General features: G+C 35.7%; 1 protein-coding gene across 9 annotated transcripts in view; it reads right to left on the bottom strand.

The window, feature by feature from the left end:
* IFT80 (intraflagellar transport 80) overlaps nt 1-26996 on the bottom strand; it is a 60659-nt gene that overhangs the window by 24774 nt on the left and 8889 nt on the right. For 6 of the 9 annotated variants that reach the window (XM_068954313.1, XM_068954314.1, XM_068954315.1 and 3 more), the window contains 5 exons: nt 20719-20829; nt 18309-18377; nt 8724-8833; nt 8292-8381; nt 6919-7056 (listed from right to left, as the gene is read on the bottom strand). In XM_068954313.1, the coding sequence (XP_068810414.1) occupies nt 6919-7056; nt 8292-8381; nt 8724-8833; nt 18309-18377; nt 20719-20829 (518 nt within the window). The remainder of the gene's footprint in view (nt 1-6918; nt 7057-8291; nt 8382-8723; nt 8834-18308; nt 18378-20718; nt 20830-26996) is intronic. The other 3 variants (XM_068954319.1, XM_068954318.1, XM_068954320.1) reach the window with 1 other exon arrangement.

Here is a 26996-nt window from a genome sequence, read left to right as displayed (position 1 = left end):
CAACAATTTTGCAATAAGGTTTTCAATTCCAACCACATGGGAATCCACAAAAGATTCTGTAAGCTAAAGAGATAATACGCATAACTGGAGGTAAGGAAATCCAGTGCTACGTGTGAATATACGACATGTATAATCTGAAGAGGGAAAACTGTCCTTGACACAAGACTGTTGAACTGCAGAAGCGAAGAGGGTTCCTGCTGCCTTCTTAAACATTTGTTGGACTTTGGCCCAATAATTCATGCGAATTATCAAGAACTGACAAAGTCACTACCTCCAGATGAAGTGTTATGCTGCTTATTAGAAGGACAGGATCTTATGGAGGACATCTAAAATTCTCCTAAAATTCAAGTACATTCTCATAATTATTAGATCGAATTACAGATCTAATTACAGATCTAATTATTAGATCTAATTACTAATTACTAATTAGAACGAAGAACAATGTCTTACCAATAATTACACAGGACAAACTGTCCCATATAAATTCCTAACCTTAGAAAATGAAACATTGATGTAGTTCTTTAAATAGATTATTACTTTCATAGATGCTCCACATGTTTTCATTTTCTTCCAGAAGTTGCATTAGCCAATTCCAATAAAATGAAATATGTCAACTTACAAAGAATCAGCTACCAACATAACCCAATGGGAAACCTATCTATAATATTTTCCTTTTACTGAGGTACAAAGAATTTAGCATCATGACTCTTAAAATAAAGGTAGATGAAATAGAAACTGTAGAAAAAAAAATCTGTATCTTTGCAATACTGCCAAAATGCATATCTCTGCGAAACACGACTAAAACTAAATGTAATGGGATCAAAGCTCATTGTAACTCTATAGAAAACAGATCTGCTGGGGTTTCCACAGTGCTGTAGTTTAAGTTAATTCAGCACTATCAGAATATTACAAAAACATACACCTTGTATATAGAGTCTTTTGAAATCTTCCCATCTCGTTTATATTAGTCTAATATCTAGTGTTAATTTAAAGGGTAAGTTATAATGTTAACTTTACAGTATTCACACAACTTCCTGCCCTGAATGCAAAACATGGCTTTAAAACTAAACCCTTGAAGTATCATTTTCAAAGATTCTCTGTAAATATCTGCTACACTGTAGTTTTAAAAAATCTTAGATCCCTTGTCATTTGTTAGCATTGCTAACTATTTAACATATGACCAATCCTGAATTCCAAATCTTTTAATCAACTTTCACCAAGTTTAAGTCTTCATCTTTTGAGAAAAAGTGCAAAAGAAGCATGTTACCACTGAGCTCAACACCTTTTAGCTGTAGCATCATACTCTCATTTCTTTTAAATGGAGGGGGGGGAAAGCAGCTGTTACACTTGCAGAACTTTTCCCCTTATTTTTCACAGCTACCAGGCAATATTTCCCAAGTTACATTATTTTCCAAATGATTTCATAAAATTTCTAGCAAAATTAGAGATTCTATGGAATGAGCCATGGAATATAAACGCTAGGTAAACAGAAGCAGTCAAATATGCAAACTACCAGTCTAGTAAAATGGCCTCAATTTATTCCATAATAAACGAGAGATCCTGGAGAATGTACACAATCATTTAAAAAGATGAACTTGCAGTCTAATGCGCAAAGAATTGCTTTAATTTTAAAACACTTGATAAACACAGAGGTTAAATCAAGATCTTAGAAGTAAATCAAAAGGCAAGATTTAGCAGTCAATCAAGCACCTGTTACTACAAAAAAAGACTACAGGTGAACATCACCAGAAAAATGTTTAACAAGAAATAAGAGCATGATTCATTTGGAAAATAACAATGACAACAAAAAGCAAACCAAAGCGATCAAACCCCATTAAGGTTAAATAAGTTATTAATGGAAAAAAATCTGAAAGGCCTCCCCAAAACAGAGGCACACACACATGTTTGGCATTATTAAAAATAAATGTGATGTCCATCCTTGCGAGCTTTTGTTGATGATTCTAAAAGGATTAATTTGACCACAGTGGTTCACTTCAAGGATTTTTTAAATTATCCTTTAAATTCTCCAAAGAACTGAGGAAGCAACCTGTCTTTGGAGCACATGTATACGGTCCATCTTCTAAGATACTATGTGGGAGCGGAGAGGGAAAGGAGGAAAATTAGTGAATTACAGTTATCCTTACCACCTCCTACTATGTAAATATTTTGACCCAATCAGTAATGTCAAGGGACGCATGTAGAGCTGCAGGAAATAACTTACATAAATGAACCTTTTTAGCAATATCCTCCATACAAGTGACTAGATTCTCAAAATCTGAGAACACCTGGAAGTTTAAGGTATATTCACCAATACAGACAGTTTTACTTTGTAATATTCATACTTTAACAGTAATCTTAGTGCTCTCTATAAGCTTAATGAACATGGACACTTAAGTAGGCAATAAATTCCAACATAAAATATATATTGTTTGGTATTCTGTATGATAGCCATATAATTTCTTTTAGAAACATAACGCTGTCAAAGCAAGCGATGTTTTTAAATGAAGAAATTAAAATGTTCAGAAAGTTACTACAATATTTGCACTTTTCTTTTTTAATGGAAAACTGCTAGAACAAAGTATCAAGGGAGAAAAAAAAGAGTAAGAGAAAAGAACATACACTAACAGAATTTAATTGAATTATGTCCCAAAACGGAACATACATGCTAGAGAAGAGTTAATGATATGTATATCGCCTGATGGCTCCCTGAGGAGCAATTTGCCAATACAGCTCCATTACATCAGACATAATAAAAATGTCTAGGTTGACCAGTAAAAGCCAGGTCTGGTTCTCTTCAAACTCCATCACTCTGGTGGTATGTGAGTCATTCTTCCTTTTTCCTCAATCCTAGCAAAGTAAGTTCTTTAGTAACTATTTACAGTTAATGTCAGAAAAGAAATTCTCATGAAAAATCATGACTTTTGAAGATTAATCTAATAAATTACGGTTGCTAGCTACTAGCCACAGACAAAAGTATCTGGCACTAGCTACTGCGCATGTCTGTTTCTGTAAGAGCTGAATAACGAATCAGATAAAAGAACCACTAATTTTATGAATAAACAATCCTACCTGCATTAAAATGTTAACAAGGTCCACAAGCCCATGCAATATTAAATACCGATTTTAAAATTATCAGTTTTCAGCTAGCAGGAGTTTGAACTGCACTTAGGTTACATTAAATTATATAATAACTAATAAGGAAAAAATAAGGCCCTGGATGTCAAAAACAAAAGCTATATGCTGCAAAACAGAGGTACATGACAGCAGAAAAAAATCAAAAATTTTTAAATCTTCCTTTTCCACTACTTCAGTCTTTTAATATCAAACTGTCACCTTTAGGCATAAATCTATACTGAGTGCAAAACACAACTCAAATTGTTGGGCTTACCCACATAAGACCACATTCATTTCAGCTTACAGCTTGCTGATATAGCTTGGTGATCCCAGTATTCAGGAAGGAGATTTAAAATGGTTGTGGAAGAAGAGGGCATGGTTTAAAGCACTGCTTTAAGAAGAAAATACTAATGGCTAGTGTCGTTTTTTAAAAGATTATATGTTACATAATATAGTCCTACGCGGACATAGTTATATTAGTATAAATCGCTTTATACAAATATACCGTATTTAATTTCACTGAGCCAAATAAGCTATATGTATATGAACACTTCTACAACGGCATATTCATATAGACAGATGGAGAGACAAGGGTCAGTGTAGGCTACTGTTTTAATTACATTTTAAATGACGTTCAATGGAATAGTAATTGGAGAAAAAAATTGAAGTATATATTTTATATGAATTTCTTTTTGAGAATAGCATGAAAATAACTAAATCTTAGTTAACTAAGTTAAGTAGCACCTGACAATATAATTAAACATTAATAAACAGAATCTTGAGACAATATGATTTGTATAGAAATTTAGTTGCTGATGACATGGGACACTATTATACTAATCTCTCAATCTTCCTATGCTATTAAATTCCCTTGATCGAATCTTTTTTAAAAATTAAAACCACATTTGGAGAATTTAACCTGCCTGGGTCTGGCATTTGGGACAACTGCTGATTTATTTGTTGTATATAAACACTTTCCACATTTCCCAAGTTCAATGTTATTTTCAACATACAGTTTCTTTCTGTTATTACGTGATCTTTTCGTACACTCTTCCAGCTTTGGCTGTTTTATTATTATTAAACTCCTACATGCAAGTCTGGAAGCTGTCTGTGCTGAAGATAATACATACTCACTATTCAGAATTTATTTTTTTAATCTCTCATTCGTTCGAACGCTGATAACAAAAGTCACAACTGCTCCAGGTGAAACACCGTGTAGCATGTCACTTACAGCAAGCAAAAGCACATCAGGCTACTTTATAATACCTAAGTGATTATTTCAAGAAAAATTGTCACGTAATTCCATATTTATGCCAATAACATCAGCTGAAATGACAGTAACGGAAAAATACAGATGCTAAATGATGTCATTTAAAATAATTTCAAAGTAAACTATTTATTTCTCTCAAGAAAACCATCAGCTTCAGCTTATTCAACACAGCAAGTCATTCGTCACAGTGGATTGCATTTTCTGATCATTCATAACTAAGTTAATGCATACCTTAAACACTTCACCTCCTGTATTTCTTACTGATGGGGCAAGGATGCAAGTAAAAAAATATGGCACACCCTCAAGAGAAAAATGCCTGCCAACCCACCCTGCCCAGGAACAGGAAGGTGTACGGGAAGCAGCAAGGGTACCAGGAGACACGGGCACTGAGCTCGTAAAGACAACGATACAATCTCACCTTCAGCGCCTAACAGTAACCCAAACAGGAGGATACTAAAGAGAGGAAAAGACGTCCCAGCTAGTAAACTAGCAACTTAACCAGTTATCAATCATCTCTACGTCCCACCCTCTAGCAACTGAGGCACGGCTGCACAATCTTCATGACTGTATGCACAAAGACAGTTTATCTACTTTCTTCTTCAGAAAGAACGTATAATTTGAAAAAGACAAAGGCAGATAAACCTAACAGTAAGATATATCTTATTTTAAAAGAATAACTTGCATGATGAAAACCATTAAATGACAGAAATTGCAATCTGTCATAACAAACAAGGCTTGCACAGTTTAATTTGAATTATCTGTGCCCTGTGTGTTCTGCATGAAATCTGAAGTGGTAAATGAAAACTTCTCACTGCATATTTGCTCTTGAGTCTTCTACCAAAAAGAGAAAGAAAAGATCTTCTTTACTTCAATATTTTTTATACCTACAGCAATGCTAGTGGTATCCTCTTTCTGCACAAGTAGATACCTCAGGCTCTAGCTCTAACCACAACTTTACTCTTCTGAAATTTCCAAGCTGTTCCTAATACACAGGTAATAAAATGTCCTTAGCATAAAGATTTTTTTTAAAGATACTGTAGAAATCAGAATAAAACAACTTAAATGAAATCTGAAAATTAGTACTTTCTAAGAGAAAACTGCAAGTGAGTAGTTTTCCTTCCAGATAATCATTGCCAAATTTTACTCATAGATTAAGTAGTTCTAGGAATTTCTCAAAGGAAGTAAGAGGCAAAGGCACCCAACACAGAAAACAGAAGCAATCCCTGCATCAAATTTAAGGCCTAGATTACACTTATTTTGTCAGTGAAGATTATGAAAAACAGAATCCGTATAGAGAGCGAAATATGAAGACTCAAGAGTTTGCAAATTAACCTGCATGCTTCTGCTCATACAATTTTTAAAGGCTATTCTTCATGAATGTATAAATCCTTGAAATGTGTGGTCCAAGTTCATAGTTAGGAGCACCACATGGTACCACGTGATACTGAAGATGTCCCAAAACACCAAAATAAACGCTTACTTGCCAACCTGAGCAAGACTGCAAAAAACACAACAAAAGAGGTACACAATGGGACAGCAAAAGTCCCCAAACTAGTGATGTTCGATGCAGTGCAAGTCTGAATAAAAAGTTGCAGAACCACAGGAAATCCACAGAGACAATCAGGTCAATCTGTACCCTGGGTTAATGTACTTAGAATACCAATGAAGGCACATGAAACTACATTAAATTAATTTTAGTTGGAGATCAAGTGGAAAAAAAACTAGGTCAACGATAACAAACTTGGAGCAAAGCTCAAGTCAAAAAAAAAAAAAAGGAGAGAGAAACAGAGGTATCTCCGTTAGGAAGCTTTCTTCTCTCACAGCAGTTAAGTAGTAATTGCATATGTTCAAAAAAAATAAGGCCAGGGACACTTTGTTAATGAATACAGAAATGGCCATGTTAGAGAAACTCAGATTAAAACAAATCTTTAGCTGGAAACAGTGTCTTGTCTAGCAGTAAAAAACAAATGCAAGAATGTTCTCTTAGATGCTGCTTTTACTACTGTTTTAACCTTATCGTTTCTAATGCTTGATAATCACGTTTTGTGATCGCCTTATGAGATGTGCTTGCAAACTCTTAGCACTTTTAAGGCAAAAAGCTAAACAATAAATACACAAGAACTTTCGTTCTTATGTTTTGTTTTTCCATGGACACTGTCTTCTAGCTTCTTTTTTATTGTTCTTACACCCTCGTTGCTTTTTATGGTTAATAACTGTATTTATGATCGCCTTATGAGAGATGCTTGCAAACTCTTAGTATTTTTAATGAAAAAAGTTAAAAAAAAATACAGAAAATTGTAATGCCCTGAAAGGTAGAATATTATGAACATTTTTACTTGACCCAGAAGGTATTTGTAAGCGCACCTAAGCAGATCAAGAAAGCAGTATCGTAGATGCACTGAGTAGAAAGATGTTGGAAGTCAAGACTAGTTTCTGCCAATGAAAATACTTGTCTGTACACTTATGTCCCTAGGAATATTTACTACATTATCACTAAATTTCCACATCTGCTACTTCTCAGAGTTGTTACTTACCCCAGTTTTGTCACATAGACGTAAAGTATGAAAAGACCCAACAGCAAATAATTCCCCATCCATAGCCCAGGCAACAGATGTTATAGGATACTCGTGGGGCTGTGAGCTGTACAGTATACGTCCATAACTGTCCCAAATCTTAAAAATAATTTTTAAAAAAGAATATATTTTGCGTGCGCCTTTACGTATTCTAGAGGTATAATTTCCCCTCATTTTCACGTAAGTTACAAAAATACACTGTCCATTTTTAAACCACTACATTAAAACACAGGTGCTGAGTATACTTATTACACTTATTTATTTATTATATTTATTTTAAAATATACTTGTCCAAATAAATTCTCCACTGAAGACACATTTTAAAACGCACTGACTTTTTTAGAATTTTAGATCAATAAATGTTCTCTAGAATCACATGCACACTTCTAAGCTATTTAAAAAAAATTTTGCAAAACTGGAAAACCACACCTAATATTGTAGCTCACCTTTTCATTAAAGGCTGTTCACAATCATCAGTATTGGTTTCTTTGGTGCAATGGAATTTGCTTTGCTATCATGGCAAATGTTACATTGCTCCGTATAAAATATTTTGAAATAACAACTGAATTTTGTTTCCTGCACTTTACTGTAAGTCTCTAACAGAACCACAAGGATTATTTTATTTGCACTTGTTCTCCAACAGTGGAAGACAACTCTGCAAATTTCCAGACCAAAGAGATTTTATAACTGATTGTAACCAACAGAAGACCAGGAAGTTAATTCATTGAGTAGAGTAATTTGCTTTTAACACTTTGATAGAAAATTAAAACAAAAAACCTCTTTTGTATGATTGTGCCACAGCCATCACACAATCCTCTTACGAAAGTGCCAGGACCAACACATTCTACAATTAAAAATAAGTTTGTAATTAAGGGAAGAAATACAATATGTGCTTTCTATTTTGGATATACAATATTCCAACCATATAATTTCCTAAGATGTTCACTAATATTCCTGTAATGGAAGGCAACTACTTTATCTCCACTAATTTTAAAATTTCCTTACTTTTCTCAGTACGTATTATTGTTTATAGTATTGCAAGTATTTATTGTTATATTTCTACAATTTTCCTTTAGGAGTTTGTTTGAATTGCATTTTATTTTTTTTTTATTCTGGCATATTTTCTCAAGCAAACATTTGTAATTTTATGCTACTAGATGGCGTGAAACGTATTTACAAATAATACAGCTTAGGGTAACAGGTTTTTTCCTGAAAACTGAAAGACTTTTTCAAATCTGAGCTTATAAGTGTTACTAAAACCATAAAACATCAGACTGCCTAAAAATATCCCTTTTGGTAATTTAGTTTCCCCTAAAAAGGTAACCAGTACTCACCTTGTATTTACAATCTTCACCTGCAGACAGAATAAGATCATTGACTGAGTTCCAGTCAATTTTTAAAATAAGTCCATCATGGCCTTTCCACTAAAATGGAAGAAAATAAATTAAATAGAGGTGCAATCAGTCTGACAACTTTTAATATTATATCATTTAGTAGCATTCACATGCCCCAGTCCAGGTCAGGGTTTCCAACAGTACAAACGCACAGACATTCTCTCTTCTGCAGAATAACAGATCTAATACAGTCTAGAACAAGGTAGAACGAAAGCAGGACTTTCTACACTAAAAGAATGTTCCAAACTCTAGCTTCTGTACTCTGAGAACTGTACTATTCCCACTGACTTTAATGCAACCCTTTACTTTTCACTTGATTCTAAATTAGTACTCACAAAGCTCAGTACATACATAATTTTCTATTAACGATACCTGTAAAACTTTAGCATTTGGCTGAAGAGGTTTAATAATCAGCTGCTTTCCTGATGTATAGAGAACCTTTTCAGAATCAGGTCCCCAGGCTACTGAGTACACTGGTGTTCCTGCAGACAGCACGGAAGAAAACATTTCTTATCAAGACTTATCTGATCAAATTACACAGAAACTGGCACAGCCACTTCAGACTGGTTACTTAAAATCATGCATCAAAAACCCAAATGTGGGAGAAGGCCAACCCAGGGGCAACTATTTGCCCCGGTACTTGTCTAATTGTAGATAAGTTAGTAAGCAAACACCTACAGCTTTCAACGGGACCCCTTTAAAATGTAACACTTAACAAATCAACTATAGACATCACAAAAACAAATGATGAATCAACGACTTGTCCAATTCTACATCTGGGTTACTGAAAACCTGTATGACTTAACTACTGCTATAGGTACCTAATTCACAATGCTCTCCTTTTCTTGTACTGTACCCATCAATTCTTCCTATGCATCATGTAACTTTTAAAACCAACTTATTTTATTGGAAAGTCTATCCCACTAGCCTCCAACTACATTTACCACTTGCATTTACCACAGTTCATGCTCACTTCAAAACCATCTCAGGAAGAACTCATATCACCAAATTTCTTTTATTATAAGATTTCCTTTTCTTCTTCTTCACCCCAATTGTCTTTATAGCAAAACAGTTTTGCCGCTTTGGCTTCACTGAACCTCATGTCTACACTCCCAGTTGCTGCCCTGTTTCCTCTCTCTTAAAAAAATCTGACCAATTTCTTGCAAGACACAGTTGAGCAAAATAAGATGAGATTTTCCTTCTCAGCTTTGGGTAGTCTTTCAGCTGTAAGGTGCTCCTCTTCTACATTAAGGTACTGACCCCCTTGGCTCATGGCTAACCAGGACACTGCAAATATTTTTGTTACCCTTCTCCCTTTGTACAATTATCTCTACTACATCAAAGTCCTTCATGGCCAATTTACTTTTAAGGTTGATCTGCATCATGGCATCTTTCATTAGAAGGCCAATGGCATCCCTGGGCTGCATTAGGCAGAGTGCTGCCAGCAGGTCAACAGAGGTGATCCTGCCCCTCTACTCAGCCCTGCTGAGGCCACACCTGGAGGACTGTGTCCAGTTGTGGGCTCCCCAGTACAAGAGAGACATGGCACTCCTGGAGAGAGTCCAGCGGAGGGCTATGAAGATGATTAGGGGACTGGAGCATCTCTCCTCCAAGGAAAGGCTGCGAGAGCTGGGACTGTTTAGCCTGGAGGAGAGAAGACTGAGAGGGGATCTCATCAACGTGTACAAGTATCTGAAGGGAGGGTGTCAAGAGGACGGGGCCAGACTCTTCTCAGTGGTGCCCGGTGCCAGGACAAGAGGCAACGGGCACAAACTGAAACACAGGAAGTTCCGTCTGAACATGAGGAAAAACTTCTTTGCTGGGAGGGTGACTGAGCACTGGCACAGGTTGCCCAGAGAGGTAGTGGAGTCTCCTTCCTTGGAGATGTTCAAAAGCTGTCTAGACACAATCCTGGGCAACGTGTTCCAGGTGACCCTGCTTGTGCAGGGGGGTTGGACTAGATGATCTCCAGAGGTCCCTTCCATCATCATTCGGTGATTAATCATCACATAATCATTCTGTGATTAAGTATTAAAATGTTAACTCTTCCCACTGATCAGTCCACAAGGTCAAGCCTTCATTCACTGCCCAGCTATCAAATCTTCAGATCTTCTCTCCTGATTTCCATCAGATTTGTCGACACTTCCTATAAATATCTACAAAACCATTTCATGTTTACCTTGAAACGCCCCTCTGAACTTGTTTGCCAGAATACCTACAATATGATTACATCCAGTGCAGAGACCACTGCCTGCAATACTGACCGATATCTAATTTAAAACCAAGAAATATTTGTATCAAAACCAAAATCAGAAAATCAGGTAGATGGTTCATCAAACCACCACCTATCATTTTAACATTGTGTTCTTATTATCACCTCTTCCTCAAACATCGTCGTCTATTGCAATTTACCATGCTATTTATTTCTAAAACTTTTCATAATGCAAGTTCTACATATTTCCAAAAAACGAACAAAAATAGCTGCATTTTTTTATTTATTTGACCTTGTGTTCTTTGATGCAACTGTATTCAGAGTTGCCACTTAGAAGATAAAATCAACATGAAAACAAACACTCTAATACTTACCAATAGCCACTGTGGGAAAAAAATACTTTGTATTGCACCTGAATTATTCTTTGGAAGATGTTTAAGCTCCATAATTAAGACTGTATCATAATGCTTTTTTTTGTTTTCCTGCACTAGTGAAGAACAAACATCTCATACACAAGCAACTTACAAAATGAATTAACAGCAGATCAAACTAGAAAGAGTGACCTGCAAACTTCACAGATTTTTCCCAATTAAGCGGAAGTATTTTATTGCATATTAAAAACTCCAGAAAGATGTAGCCAAAATAAAACTGAGCGTTTGGTTTTGAAAACACATAACGTTGCCGTTTTAAAAGATCTTTTTGAAAATAGAAGAAAGTGAAAAATTACATGGGAAAAATATCCAGGAAAAAAAATCAGATTTGCCAACTATGCAAATATTTTCCTTAGTACTTGACAGCATTGCTTTCCTCTGAAAACGAAGAATCAAAGTATTACTTTGCTTGATTCCATGCAAATAAAAGTAAGAAAATTAAATAAAAAGCATGCCCAAGCATTTATTTATGTCACAGCAAAAGCCGTGCAGCAACGGATAGCAAGTTTCAGCATAGCCTCAATATTACAAGACATCAGGAAACAGCGAATATGAAACTGCAAGGAGGTGGACTGTGTAATAAGCAGTCATGTAACGTCAGATCATTCTTTTTACTTTTTGTATAACTTGCTTCCATTCCTTTGGAAATGGGAAAGAGAACGCTTATTTGAGGACTCTGTTTTTCACCTAACAGACTTGATATTCTCACTGGTAGACATGAGGCCTTTGAAGAAGCAATTCAATTGTCTAAACGCGAGCATCGAGGGTGATGTGATGTGCCTAGTGTACTCTAAGGTATCCCTATGGAACTTACAGATATGATACAGGACCTGAAGGAAATCCAGCTCCTTCTGGAAGATTTGGAGATTAAGCAGAATCACCTAAGGAACCTCATACAGCAATAAGGCACACCTAAATTAAGGCAACTAAAACTGCACCCTAAAAGTTCTATCGCAGAAAAAAGAAACCTCAGAAAGAGCAATTATTACAGTCCAAACATTTGTACTTGACAACTTAAGAATTTTAGAAGAGGAAAATGGAAATAAATTCTCCTTCAGTCTCATAAAAATGATTTTCTTAGGAATTCAAGCACATTTGGCTTGACAACTATCAAGTTGATCAAATGAATTAAAATTGAGTAAAAAAAAATTTTTTGTACATCTATCATTTACGGTAATATGACACTCAAACAGTCTTAAGAAAATGCCCTTACAGGGTAAAGTTTTCAAAGACACTTTTGGCGTTTTCCATTTCTAAAAATGACTCAAGGGATTCTCTTTTGATGAGATTTAGACAGTTAACTGATAGAGTGGATGTATCAACGGTCTTAACGTCATCTAATATCTTACCCATTCTTCAGCCTTCAAATTTTCTCTCTGAACATACCCGATTTTATTATAGCCATCAATTCAGCACGCTAAATTTGATTTGCGCTTTCAAACATTTAAACTCTAAAGTTAAATCTGGTTCATTGCTCCTGAATATTTTTGCAATTCGTATATTTTGGGAAGGCATTTATTTTATTTTGTTTAGAGCTACGGAATGATGTAATTATCATGTATCTTTTGGGCGGGGAGGGGGGTGTTACTTTTCAACCACCCTAAGTCAGTAGGAGATAATTCATAGAAACATGCAACATATATTAAGTAAATCTGGCACTAGCTATTTTCCTGCTGGCAGCAATTTGTGTTGAAAATGACATAAATTCTGACACCAGCTGTTCATAAATTCAAAATAAACTAATTTTTCTCCTGCTCTTATGCTGATTGAACAGTCAGAAGATTTTTATATTTAAACCAAATGTTTAAATTTTTTATGATGGCTAACTACTTAACCACAATTTCCAGAGCTTAACAGCAGGAGCTAAGTTAACTCATTTCCTTCTGCACTTAGCAAGAACTTGGTTAGGAAAGGACAGCCAACACATTGCATTGCTGTGGAAATAAAAATTCAGCAGAAAAGCTCTAGTGAATTACATTGGTTATAAACAGTTTCAGGAAAAAAACAGTGTGACAAAAGCAGAAAAGGTGGGCTGAGAGAAGATCTGAAGGAGGAACATCAGCGTTAAGCCACAGGGTGGGCTTTTTCACATCTTGGAGCTCTACTAGCAGAGAGTTAATCTCAGGGAATCAATCCAGCGGCCAATCTGCATAACAGAGAAAAAGCTAAGGCTAGGTGCAAGAATGATGGAGCAGTCGCTGACGCTTTCAGCCATAGCAAATTCTTTGCTAATTATAACAGCACGTCTGTATGAGACTTCTTCCTTCCACAGCAACAAAAACACTAATTCAGACAACTTTATGTCTCTCTGGGGCAGCACAAAAATAGAAGCTGCATCTTGAATACAGTTGCCCCTTAAAAAGTTAAGTCCCACTTCACAACAATTAAAGTGTAATTAAAGCATATGTGTTGCAACTGTTGTGATTTTGCTTTCAGTAACCAAAAAGGCAACCCACACAGCTATTATTCACATTACTCCTTACGCTTTTCTTAGGATATAAGCCAGATATATTTATGTATTTATATGTATTTATTATTATGTAAAATACAACCAGGATATAATTACTGTCATGACTACAATAGCCTTACATAATTTAATACAAAAATGACTATAAACAAAATGGGCTTTCATGTATAATATTGTTATAAATTATTCTCAACTCTAATGTCCACAGTTTATAAGTAAAAAAATGTGTTTTACCCTCTGTCACACTGTAAACTCGATCTGGAATCTCTTAGTAAAGTTGAAGGGTTTTTTCCTCCCTTCTCTTATTGCCAACAATAAAAGACTAAGAGCTAAAAGTCTTCCGCTATCAACTTCTGCAGAACAGTACTGTTTTGATTGTATTTACCCAGATAACAAGAGTAAGCAACTCTGCTACTGACACACAGGGATGAACAGAATCAATCAAAGTATTCTACCTGTGTTAGCTCTGCAGTAGCAGGTCTAAAAGTAGTAAGCAGTAGTTTTAAGAAAGTATTGAATGAATACAGAGAAGCATTCCTATTAATACAATGATGTAAAAATAAGGTCTTTATTACCTTGCAAAGATGTATCAGACAAAACACATTTAAATCCATTTCATACTGTCTGCTGTGGTAAGTGTACTGCTTTAGGGCTCCAGTGGAATTCAAAAGTATGAATGGTGGATTACTGGAGCATACTGGTCACCGGACGCTCATCAGAAAGTCAGCACGACCAAAACATAATACTCAAGAAAGATAAAGCTTTAAGTGTAGAAGTTTACAATTACAATGTCAGTTTGAAAGAAAGATGTCAGATCACCTGAAGAACTACAAATCCATCCAAGGTAAATTGGTAAAACGTATAATATAGAAACAATAAGTCTGTCAATAATGATATTTAAATGATAAATAATTAGTGTCATATTCTTTTATACTGGGAAGTCATGGCTTCACCAAGACTCAAAAAGCACATACAGAGGACCGAACCAGCCTGTGCAATGCACGTGCATTTTCATAAAGGTTATGGTGAAGTCCCTCACCAAATGCTCTTAAAGAAACTAAGTTTTCATAGCGCAAGAAGGAAAGTCAACCTGTGAATTTAAGATACGACTTTCCTGCAAGGAATTATATCTGTCTTTACCGGAATTAGGGACAGTAAAATAGTTAACAGGCTCAAGGAAGCTAAGGAATGCTCCAACCTATGACAGAAACTATATATCCTTAGATAGTAATCAAACTCGCAGCTTAAAGATGGACTACTGAAACAGATCTGATAGAGAAGATGGAGAACTGAACAGATCACCTGATCTTCTGCCTTGATGTTAGAGGACCAGTGTGTCTTGTGGGGTACTCACATTAAGAAGGCAGGCACTCCAGCCTTAGCCTGGTTGCTGTTAAATACTTAGGATGGATCCATGGGACTTGTTTGTCCACTAAGGTTCTCCGATCTTGAAGGAAGAGTAAAGTTATCAGCAAAGCTATCAGATTCATTGATGGGATGAGCTAAAGAAATGGTGCTGTGGGAATAATCTTTACAGTAATGAGAAAGGCACTCTTGCATTCTACCTCTTAATTTTCATCTTGTTTGCCATGACCAATACCTCCGACCTGCAGGGGATGATGAGGGTTAGAGAGCCAGTAGTTTATGAGCCTCACTAGTTGCAATTGTGGATAGAGATAAATCAAGAGAGGCTATGTAACTGTGGGCTCAGCACTGGTCCTACTGACCAGATATTTGGTCTGTGAGGGGCTCAGTGCTGGTGGCACCACTAAGCCTACAGTAAGATAGACCCTGTAGGGCTTCCCTCCAAATAACCTTAGTGTCAGGGTCTGCAATGTACCATAAAAATTTGTGCTGTTAAAACTGTTCTTCCTTTCTTATGTCAGCCTTTGTTTCTTTGCACATCCTACCCTTGATAGTTTTGCGGCTCTCTCCAAAGGAAGAGAGACACTTTAAGCACATAGTCATGCTGCAGTGTATACACAGATACAATGCTGCTTTAAGCACAGTCATGTGGGTTATCAACATATAGCAAAGGGAGCCGTGAAAAAAAATTACCTCATTCATATATATCAGTGCATGGCATCAGCCAGAAACCCAAAGGATGGTAAATACAGCAATTTTTAATAGCTTTCTGTTTAAGGAAAAGGAGAAACAAAAGGAAGAATATAATCTAAGGATGAAAAAGCAAGATCAGGCTCAAAGAACAATGCAGCCAGAACAGCAACATGTTACAGCTAGAGGCTGAATGCAACAGAGGCTGTTGGGGCAAACTAACTTTATTCCATGCATCAGCATGATGGAAGGACATGGGGCCAGGGCACTCTATGTGAAAGTACTGAAAAGGCTAAAAAAGGGAAAAATCTACAGTCGTGTTTTCGTAGTGAATAAAAATCCAAAGATAGAATAGGTATGTGGACCATTATCCAAAGATAAAGAGTCTGAAAATTTATTTCTAATACAAAGCACGGAATGAGTAGAAAGAACGTTAGCAACAGTAATCCTTTCATTTCTTAAGGAGATGATAAAGAAAGTGAAAAATTAGCTCAAACGTAACATGCTTCTTTTAAACAACAACATTTCTGCAAAGTCCTATCCTGATGCCAGGTATGTCAGCAGCTGACAGAACGTTCTGTAGGAATCTGATCCTACAAATTAAAAGTTTAAAGGGCTTCTGAGTCTCACAGGATCAACTGTCTTTTTCTATTTGTGTTTTACTCCACGAGGACCCACCTCTACCCTTACACTATACCAGAAGTTCTGAGAAATCAATGGAAATTCAGCTTGCATACATCAAACTAGAATGAGGCTCTTACTTTATAAGCTTCATCAAACTAAGTATGATACCTCAAATAAGTACAGTTAAACATAAGGAACTTGAAACATATCAATTGAGAAACACTGTTGAATGTGTTGTGTTGTTCTTTTTTTTTTTTTTTTTTTTTCAAAAAACATAGTTTGGTTGGCTTATCTTTTTACATTGTAAGCATGAAAAACACATTACATCTGAATATGAACTTCCTTAGCAGAATTGAAGTACATTTTACCTTTTCTCCTGTGGTTAAAATGCCTTCAACAGGTTGAAAGAATTTAGATAATTTGTTTTAGAAAGAGATAAGGGTCTGACATTTAACCCAACCCCAGGTGCATGCGGTTTCTTAAAAAATGTCAAAAGGTCACATGATTGCAATGTATGAAGTCTGAAAAACAAAATCTAGCTTGGCATTTTCACTGAAATAGTATATAAATGTTAGAAGTTATGATTATAAAAATTAGCATTTTAAAAATATCAAACATGTATAAAAATATATTTGCAGGTTGCAGTGTTACACTCTAAAATAATGTGAATTTAAATTGACTTAAATAAAAATAACTGGAATGCTCTAGTGTGCATAAAACTGTAGTTACAAAGCCAAGATCAAGGTTAGGTCTCTATGGCCCCAGTTCAACAAAGAACTTAAGCACAGAAATAGTTTCACTTCAATAGGACTATTTGCATATATTGAATTAGTTACTAGATGAAGTAGATTGTTGAACCAGGGCTGCTAAGAGTTCTAAAGTACAGAGGAGCTAAACTATAAACACTTTTTCTCATCTTTCAAGCATTCTCGCAATGCTTTTAAATAATTATTTTTTCAGTTTCACCAGAAGAGTCAGTGGCTTGGTATTAAAAAATTGATTTTTTTATTTTGAATTCTTTGATTCTTTAGTCTCTCCAGCATCCTCAGGGTGGAAGTGAAACAGTTGTCTGAAAATGTTGCAAGAATACTTTTTTTGTACAAGATGCTTTTTTCTTGGAAATATTAATCTTATTGAAAACCAAATCTAAACTGTTTTCTGTTAAATTTATCACAAAAAAAAAAAAATCGTCTTGAGGGAGGGATCAATTATAACCATTTAAGCCAAAAAAGTAAATCTTTCAAAACCTATAACAGCAAAATTGGAAGCTATAGCAAAAACTATTTCATATTCATAATAAGACAATTGCTACTTATAATTCAGTAATAAAAATGAGAAGAATATTTTGCCAATTGATCCAGCCCAATCCAAAATAAAACACAAACACCAACCGAGAAACTTACATGGTTTGTAGTTAGCATGTCAACATGAAAAGATGAAAGATTATTGTGCTATATCCTGAAAAAATTCACCTGATAAAAAATCCATAATAGATATGATATTCAGATATACAACAGATTATATCAGCTTTATTTTTTTTTGGCTGAGAGGCTCTTTGTTTGAAAACATCGACTAAAAATACTAACTCCTTTATAGGTGAGCAAAGGAAATAAGTTTTATTGTAGTAAGATATGGAGTTCCACAATAAATATTATATTTTAACATAATATCAACAGTTGTTCTATAATTGTAAGAATGATTAAATCAATAACGACAATAGTCAATATTAGGTAAGAACGGAATACCACTTCTGACAGTGTATAATGACATACAGTAGGTCCACAGGAACAAAATGAGTACTCTAAATGCATTAGATTGCATTTAGTTTCATTCTTCTACTAATTTTAAAATCTAATAATAAATTGTTTAATAGTCAAACACTCTTATTCAAAAAGAGGCCTTTTAAGTGGGGTTTTGAACAATTTAATGAGAACACAGCAGTTCAGGTAACGAAGCTGATAGTCAGAATGTCTACCCGCCAACAAAAAATCAAAGATCCAGCTCCTACTGAATTCAACTGTGGATTTAGCTTTAATTTTAGTGGAATTGATCCAGGCCTTAAAATCCTTAATTAAATCATTACTGCCAGGTTTAAGGTCTGCTATTTCAATATATTTTATAATCAAAAAATTAAACATTCCAAATGAAAGTTAAGACAATTAACTTACCTTGCTGAGCTAAAGTGGATCTCAGCATTCCACTTTTAGACCAGATTTTCACTTGGCCATCTTCACCAACTATACACAGAAAGTTATGGAAATCATCAACTTACAACCAATAACAGATCTAATAATCATAACAATTGTAAACTTAGGGTATTTATTTGGAAATATTTATATTTAAAACACCACGTCATTTTACCTCTCAATATTGTTTAGGTAGTCTTCCTAACAAGGAAGCAGATAATACTTTAAGGAAAAAATATTTAAGACTGTACTTCTGCTATTATCAACAAGTCTTTTCCTCTCCTGAAACTCCCTATAGTCTTCTCAACTGAAGCGGCTCCTGGGAAGAGAAAGCCCATCACTATTTAAGTACTCCAAGCTCTCTATTTTCTATTCAGCGTTACTAGTATTCTTCATCTATTTACAGTTCAATGGCCCAGGAGCTGTTTAAATGAGTCTCTTAGGAGTCCAAAGGGAGCAGAAGCAGTTTTTTATGTACTAAACTGGACACTTCACAGCTGATAAATGGTGAAACTGAAGATAACCAAAGGCTCCATTTGGAAAGTTAAAATTGTATAATGTAATCACATGCTACCAAGAAACTTAGACAACTTATTAAAGATTAAGTTCTTACACACTATACAGAAAAGTCAGTTACGTGTACATAAGGAACACAGATCTCCTAATGTACTACCATATTTAAGATGTATAGCTCTGTGCCTTTATTTAAGCCTTCTAAATTCAGTTAATTGGGAAAAAGGTTCACCAGGACTCCCAATGCCATTCTTCCTTTTACAGGTAATTTACTTGTCAGATTTCAGGTTTTTATGCATGGCAGATTTCGCTTTAAATATTTAAAAAGTGCAACAAAAACAATTTCAAGGATCATATTTGTGCACACCTGAGACTGTTAAAATAGAACTTTGAAGAATATTTTAACTGATACACTATCATCAATGAATCACTATTCCTCCAAGCATAGTTGCAGTGTAAGAGTAGTAGATCTCAGAGTACACTGTTTGGATATGGTGATGAATTCACATATTCCCCATAAGAAACATGGCGTCTTTCCAAAAGAAGATTGAAACAGCAATTTTGATTTTTTCTTTGGAGAAGTTCCTAAAGCAAATCTCTCTTTAAAAAGAACAGTATTTCTATCCCTCTGGGATTTAAGAGGAACATGCCAGACAGAGTTCCTTGAAGCAGCATTTTAGACTCAGACTGAATCTGGAAACAAGCAGATCCAAAATTATCTCCAGTACTTCTGGACTGAGTTGGAATTTGTCCAAAGAAATCAGCTGTACTAGATCAACAGGAGGCTGCATCAAATTTTGACACCAACAGAAAGCCCACTAAGGGGAAGTCTATCACAGGAAATGTAATTAGCTTCTCCTTAACGTCAAGATAGAAGTTTTTGACAAAAATGCCAAAAGCAACTAATTACCAGACGATTTAGGAAAAAAAGACACGCAGCGATACAGATACTGGGAGATCACTTCCCCAGCCCTTACGGAGAAAAGGGTTAGTCAGCGGCTGGATCTACACCACCCAAATAACCAAGAAAAAGAAGCAAAGGAACATTCAAGATGCTCTTGAGGCCTCAGTAAACTTTGGTGGCCAGAAAACTCCAATGTCGTGTGCAGGGATGTACAGGTACTGACTTAGCAACCTTTTCAGTATCAGGCAAGGGGGGAAAAAAAAATCAAATATTCTCCTTTATGAAGTACAGAATATCTATGGAAATCTCTTAACGTTTTAATATTAAAAACATTTATTTTCGAGTAAATAGAATAACTTCTAATAAATAGGATTACTGAAAGAAAGATAAATGTTTTACTATCTTTTGTATTGGTTAAAATAATAAACAAAAATCAGAGAACATTCTTCTAAAATAGCATTGATCAAATAGCATAAAATTAACCTCTATTAAACAAGATGATAATAATCCCAATGCTAATGCAGATATTAAAAATAAAGTTGTAAATTATAGTTTATTTATATTGTTGATTGTGTTTCCATTTCCCCCTTCTCACACGAAAATTTCAAGCTAGGTCAGTAAATGACCACTGAATAGACTCAGTTTTACCCATTTGAATTCAATATAGTTACAACATAAGCTATAAAATTTAGGTCTACATCCTTTAAATGTATGTCAAGGATTCACTTTTGAAATTATTTTTCCAAAACATTCTATTGTATTTTTCCCCTAACGTACGTACATTTCATAAATATTACTGAGGGTACTTACGTTTCATAAATTTTGTCTAATACTACATTCGTGTACCCTTCCACTTTCTCAGGGCACATTATATGTCAACTTTGTATATCAAAAACAACCAAACAAACAGGCCTTATTTGGAAAGAGCTGTTCTGCTATTTAAGCTTCCAAAACACTTTCTTTAAGTGTGCCTACCTGTAACCAGTGCTGTTCCTTCGTAATTCCATCTCCCTGCAAGTACAGCTCCGCAGTGTGCCTCTACGCTTTTCTCCAGTCTTCCTGATTTTGAAATCAAATGGAACTTCCCTAAATAAAGTTCAGATTGGAAAAGAATATCTCATGTTGTGCATAGGGATTTACGACCGTAAGGGCGTCGTCTCCTGTTAAAAAACACACACAACACAAAACAAACACCCCGAAAAGAAACATGCAGTTGTATTATTCACAACTGTGCTTAGCCCAAACAAAGGAGCTCTTGTAGAAAGAGAATACTTGTAAACCAACTGCCATGCTGGATTTTTTTTTCCTTTTTGGTAAGCATAATCTTTATTTTGCCCATTAATTTTACTTACATCTCTCTCAACATTTGCCCCTTTTCTGGGGACACAGTTCCTCAGTGTTATTTCACTGTCTGAAAGCTAACGTACAGAGTTTTATACCCTATACCTCAGGAGAGTCCTTACGTTTTCTTTTTTAAGATCTGAAAAATCACTCAACACCAAGAGGATAATGGAAAAGCTAGTACAATCTGACCGTCGCTGCCTGCCTTTCTCTGAGGAAGCATTACCGTTTGCATTATGGGGCTGTTGTGGAAATTCACAGAAGCCAAAAACAAAGCTATTAATGATTTCAACAGAAGCATGAGGAAGTCTTTCTTTCCAAATGAGGGATGTTGCTTAAACCCAGGAAGATCAAATTTAAACTGGACCAAAGAGCAGACAAAGGAGGACTTGGAAACATGCAGCAGAACAAATGCATGGTTTAGAATAGCTCAGTGATTCAAATCAACTACTTTAAAGCTAAAACTCTTTTTAAAATATTTTATCTAATCTGCAAGACAGTGAGCCAAAATAAGCAATTTTCAGAGTGACCAGAATGCTTTGAGATAAACAGTACACACATACCTCACACTAAGTGTGTGCAAATGCTCCATCACTCGAGATGGGATAATTTTTCCATTAATACCATACTGCATATGACCCTCCTGCTTGAGAATACGAATGATAAAATAGGGCATACCCTGTTCTGGTTAAACAGCAGGATCCCAGAACAGCAGCATATCGGAAAAACAGAGAGAAGGGAGGGTGTCTTTTCACCTACCAAAGGAACTGAAAAGTCCTTATTTGAGGTTTTTTTTTTTTTTTGTCATAGCCCTTACGAACAAGCATGAGGGAGATAAAGTAAAAAGAAGACAGTTTAACCTGTGAAAATCAGATATCTCCCATCCAAAAGAACTAGGTGGCATGGAAAAAGAAACTGAGATACCTCAGCTGGAACCGAGTGTCTTCATCAACCCAAAGAACCTTTTAACAGCCACCCACTAATGCAAAAGTTTCCAGGAGGATGCAGTGGTGTTTAGTTTGCTCCTTAAGGAAAACTGAAGAATCTAGCTGTCCATCTTAGGAGGCCTTGGAAGGCACTCTGATCTAAAGACAACTGGTACAGTAGTTATTGTCCCTGACGTAATCTGATGATGCAACTCATCAGGAGAGGTCGCAGGAAGATCTATGGAAAAAATAAAAAATTTTCCATCATCATCCATTTTAGTGTAATTTGGTTTGGGGAAAGCTTTGGGCCCAAATAAAAATAATCATGACTCCTAAGGTCTCTTCCCAGGACTGGACTATTATGCAAGCAACACAGCACCTTCCTTCATGCCTAGTTTAAGCGAGCTGAGACAATTTACAGCGAGACCCCAGAGGGACTGTACTTTTCAGCCTTTTATCTCTGACAAAGTACTTCTTCATCAGAAACGAAAACAGAAAGCCTTCAAAGGACACCGGTCTTAGTTCTGAGCAAGTAGTAACAGGCTTCTGGCCCGTGCACACATCAGTGCCAGTGAGATACGCAACAGGCTGAGGAAAGTCACCACTGAACACTGACACAGCTACCAGGACGACCACGTGTGGGTCTCCAGACCCAACGTGGTCCCTCTGATCCCAACCCAACCCGTGGGCGACTGCCTGGCCCCAGCCCCACGGCGGTGCACGATGCCAGGGCTGGGGCTGCCCCCAGGCTCAGGCTCTCGTTCACATCTAAGTTTTAACTGCTCCTTGCACGCAAAGGCTCTGAAGAAGCGGTGACCTGAATCTCGGCTAAACAGCACCGGCACATGTTACACAAAGTATCTAAGAGTTTCAGTGGCAAAGACACAAAAGTGGATGTCAAAGAAGCCACAAGCTTATGATTGCCGTGAGCAACTTTGCCCTGTAAAAAAACATGTGCCCCCCCTCAAAAAAAAAAGCAAAAAAAAGGAGGGGGGAGCTACCAAAGGGTGCTCCTCTGCTCCACTTCTAGTATGAAAAGAACTGAAGAGGCATCAGATGCACTCAACTTTGGACAGGAATCAAGGGCAAAAGCATGCTCTCTCTACAGTTATTGTGAGAGCAAAAAGTTAACTGATTTCAGTACATCAATTTTTGCGAATGGGTATGTAGACTATCAAGATAAGTCTTTCAAGCTTTTTTTTTTTGGAAAAAAAACTTGATCTATTGGAGGAAACATTTTGCATTTAGTCTTGCCTGCAACAAGTTACTTCCATTACTATATACAGGGTACAGTAGCTTTTTAGGAGATTTAGGTGTCTAATGATAACAAAAGGCCACTTGAACTACATAAAAATACTGCATCCACGAAACTTGCTTGAGAGAGAAGTCAAACGTAAGAACTCCTGCTCAGAAGAGTCAGAAGTGGAAACTAAATACACATCTATTTCAGTAAAGAAATACGTTATCTAAACAAGTATGCATACGCTGGTGATAAAGGAGTTAACTATGAACTGCACAGAAGGTAAAACACAGAACACCAGCACACTATATCCACATTAGCATCACAGTGGCCAAGATGGAAACGTTTAAGTGGCCTGCACTTCCAGAAGCCTGAAACAACTTTTATTGTGGTCTGTCTTCCCATGTTTTATTTTGCATATTTCAGTTACAAGAAAAAAAAAGACTTGAAAACAAAAACAAACAAAAAGCATTTTGGTAGTTTTATCAGTAAATAAACACGAACCATACACTGGTGCTTTCCCTACTATTGATGGATACAGACCCTACACAGCAGTAGAAGATGTAACATAAACAAATTAAAAAAAAAAAACCTCCGTAAACTTTGTCTTCATTTTACTTTTAAGTACATAAATAAAGGAACAATCATCTAGCCAAATCCCTGTCAGTGCAAGATTATACAAACGATTTTTCTCTCAATATTAAATATCTTTTGCTTGTAAAATCAGTTTATTTAATCAGACCATTCTGAAATATCATACACTGAACTATGCATTTTTGCTTACGACTAACCTTATCACTTATATTCATACCTACCAGAGTACTCTGAACAGCTGCTTAATCCTATTTTTCCTGTATTCACAGCACTAATATGATTACTAATATCTCTCATTCCTCATTCAGTTAATTCTCAGATTCTTAAAATTTTCAGTACTGGGTCTTCTGCATTTTAATATATTAGTCTAGTTTCAGTTCTCTTATAGACTGTCTCTCAGCTCTAAGATACTCGCCTTTTGTGTTATTTTAATCATCGTGCATCTCGCACATAATCTGTCTCTCACGTAGCATTATTGATTCCTCAGTTATTTCCCTCCCACTACATTCTGTTTGCATATAACAGTAAACCGCTTTGCTGAATAAGAGAATAGAAGAATATCAATATTACTATACTCGGATTTTTAAAGTGACCTTTATTTTCCTTCCTCTGAATGAGTAAAAGAAATTTTTAGCCGTGGGTTTAAGAAAGTACAAGAACTAAGGGGTTTGCAGCTCCCAATTCTGTGTACTTCCCTCTCCTTCCCAGTCCAGAGTAGATGTGTTTCCAGTCCTATTTCTTAACTGTACAACTTTTCACATTTATGATATGCAGTTTACACAGCTGTGACTGATTTCCGCACAATATTTTTTAATTAAGGGTCATGTTGTTAAATGATACCAGATGGCCTTATTCCAAACATTACCCTTAATTAGACAGACGTGGAATTATGTCTTATAGAAACATTTATCATTAAGATGGAGCGTGGAATATTCTCACATTGCTGGACAAAACCAAATTGTTCGCTCTCAACAAAATTGTTAAAGGCCATCAGAAACATACTGCGAGATGTTCATAAATGTCATTACTTAGTTTCAATCCCACACTCATTCACAATGACCCTAATAATAAATCTAGTAAACAAGTTCTAGAATCAGTATATGTCATTCACATTAAATCCTACAGATCTAAAAGATCTTGTAAGGAGAAAAATCTAGAGCTAAAAATCTATCTATACCACAAATTTAAGTTTCTTATCTGATATGTAATACATAACTCTGGGCAGTTTATGCATGCACAGCATCAGTATTGCCATCACAGGGTTTTTGTGCAGTCACAGAAATTTGAATTATTTTTTGAACAAGTAATACATTTTTCATAGTATGGGAAATTAACAACCGACAATTAAAAATTAGTTTTGGTGGGTGTTCGAAAATTAAAGCAAGCAGTTTCTCCTAACGTTATGCCCAAGGAAAACCAACACCTCAATTCATAGGAATTCTACAGCTAATACTATCTTCTTGTGTAATACTATCTTCTTCTTATTATTAAATTGTCAAAATGGCTTTTCTGGCTGTAAAATAATAGCTAAATAGTGTGTTTTTTTTTTTTTTTTTAATCTGATCGGCTGTCTTCTTCAACACCTAGAATAAAAGATGCTTGTTCATTCTTTAGCCAGGACCTTTATTCACGGCAGACTACTCAAACTCTTTCTGATCACAGAACTATTAGTATTCTCAGGTCATTACCTACAATATTCATCAGTAACTGACTGAGCTCTTCATAACCGTTATGAACATATTTCACTAACATAACTGGGGAAAACCAATGAGCTTTCCAAATAGGTAGCTAATCTAGCTCAAAGGCATCTATCAATTTTCAGGATTCAACCTGCAACACTCCGAATTCTTTTTTAAGAACACATAGAATTGCATGGCATTTTATGTAATTAAACTATAGTTTCCATTGACCCAAGTGGAATCTGAGAGGCCTCAATACTTCCGTAAGCAAATCCCTCAACCTGACACACAAAAGAAAAGGTAAAATGAAAGAATAGTTTGTACGTAACCACACACTTTGGTTTAAGTCACATTGTCACGGTGGGACATGTCACCAAGTACAGGATGAAATCCTGTTATACTGGAAAATACTCAACTGATTTTACAATCTTTTGCATCCTTTCCTATTCTACAAGCTCCTACTTTATTTTTATTCACAAGGCATCTTCCAAATATTGAAGCATAGTAAACTGTAGCCTAGCAGGGAAGAATATTTTTTCACGTAAGAGCAAGTTCCTCTCAGGCACTAAAACAGAAGTCATCCGGAAAAAATGTGATCGTGCATTTAAATACTGTATCGTAACACTTATGCACAATAGGGCCAAATAAAGCTTTCATGGACATCATCTTTATTTCTGTAACTTCTTTACTTTTCCAACATGTGAATTTGCAGCCGATGATAGTCAAATGATGTGACTCACTAGCATTTTTACACTACATTCACACATACAGCTTGCTCCAAAAGCAACGTTTTAATGGATTACTCTGCCTTCTTCTGTTCTTCAATTTAAAACTCAGGTAGTAGAGGCTTTAACATCAGAATTATTATATTCTCATATTAAGAAAGGGAACATTTTACCTATACACTTGGAGCAGATAGAAGTGAAGCAACTGTAACCTTACTTTAAACCTCCGATCTGTAAAATACTGGTCCTTTCTTTTTATGAAGTCCTGAAACCAGAAGCTGCTCTCAAGTTTAAAGTGACTCTCCAGTTCTGGAAGAATTTCAAGTGGGAGATTAGCAGCCTATTCAAATACAGAATATAAAACATGTATGTTTTGTTCATTAGTTTTCATAGACTTTTAAATGCTGACCTAATGTAAAACCGTCAATAACATAAAAAGTTGAAAAAAAAGGTTTATTCACTTACAAATCTGTGCTTAATAAGCACTTTAAAACTGAACGTTTTCTTTATTTTTGTAAAAAAAGCAGTAACAACATCAGTGTAAGTAGGAAGTAAAAGAACATATCCCATAAGAGACATGCAACTCGGAAGAAAACCCGAGAGGATTAAATTTACATTTGCTCTAATTTCACAAACATCTGGAGTTCAACCAGGAATTAATGCAACCCTGGAAAGACATTATACTCAATTTCCATTGGATTCAGCAAATTTCCAGGAATCCTTATCACAGAGACGGATTAGCTGTTGC

This window comes from Struthio camelus, chromosome 9 (genome assembly GCF_040807025.1).
Source record: "Struthio camelus isolate bStrCam1 chromosome 9, bStrCam1.hap1, whole genome shotgun sequence".
In the NCBI taxonomy this organism is placed as follows: Eukaryota; Metazoa; Chordata; class Aves; order Struthioniformes; family Struthionidae; genus Struthio; species Struthio camelus.
This window is presented reverse-complemented; position numbering and strand designations above follow the sequence as displayed.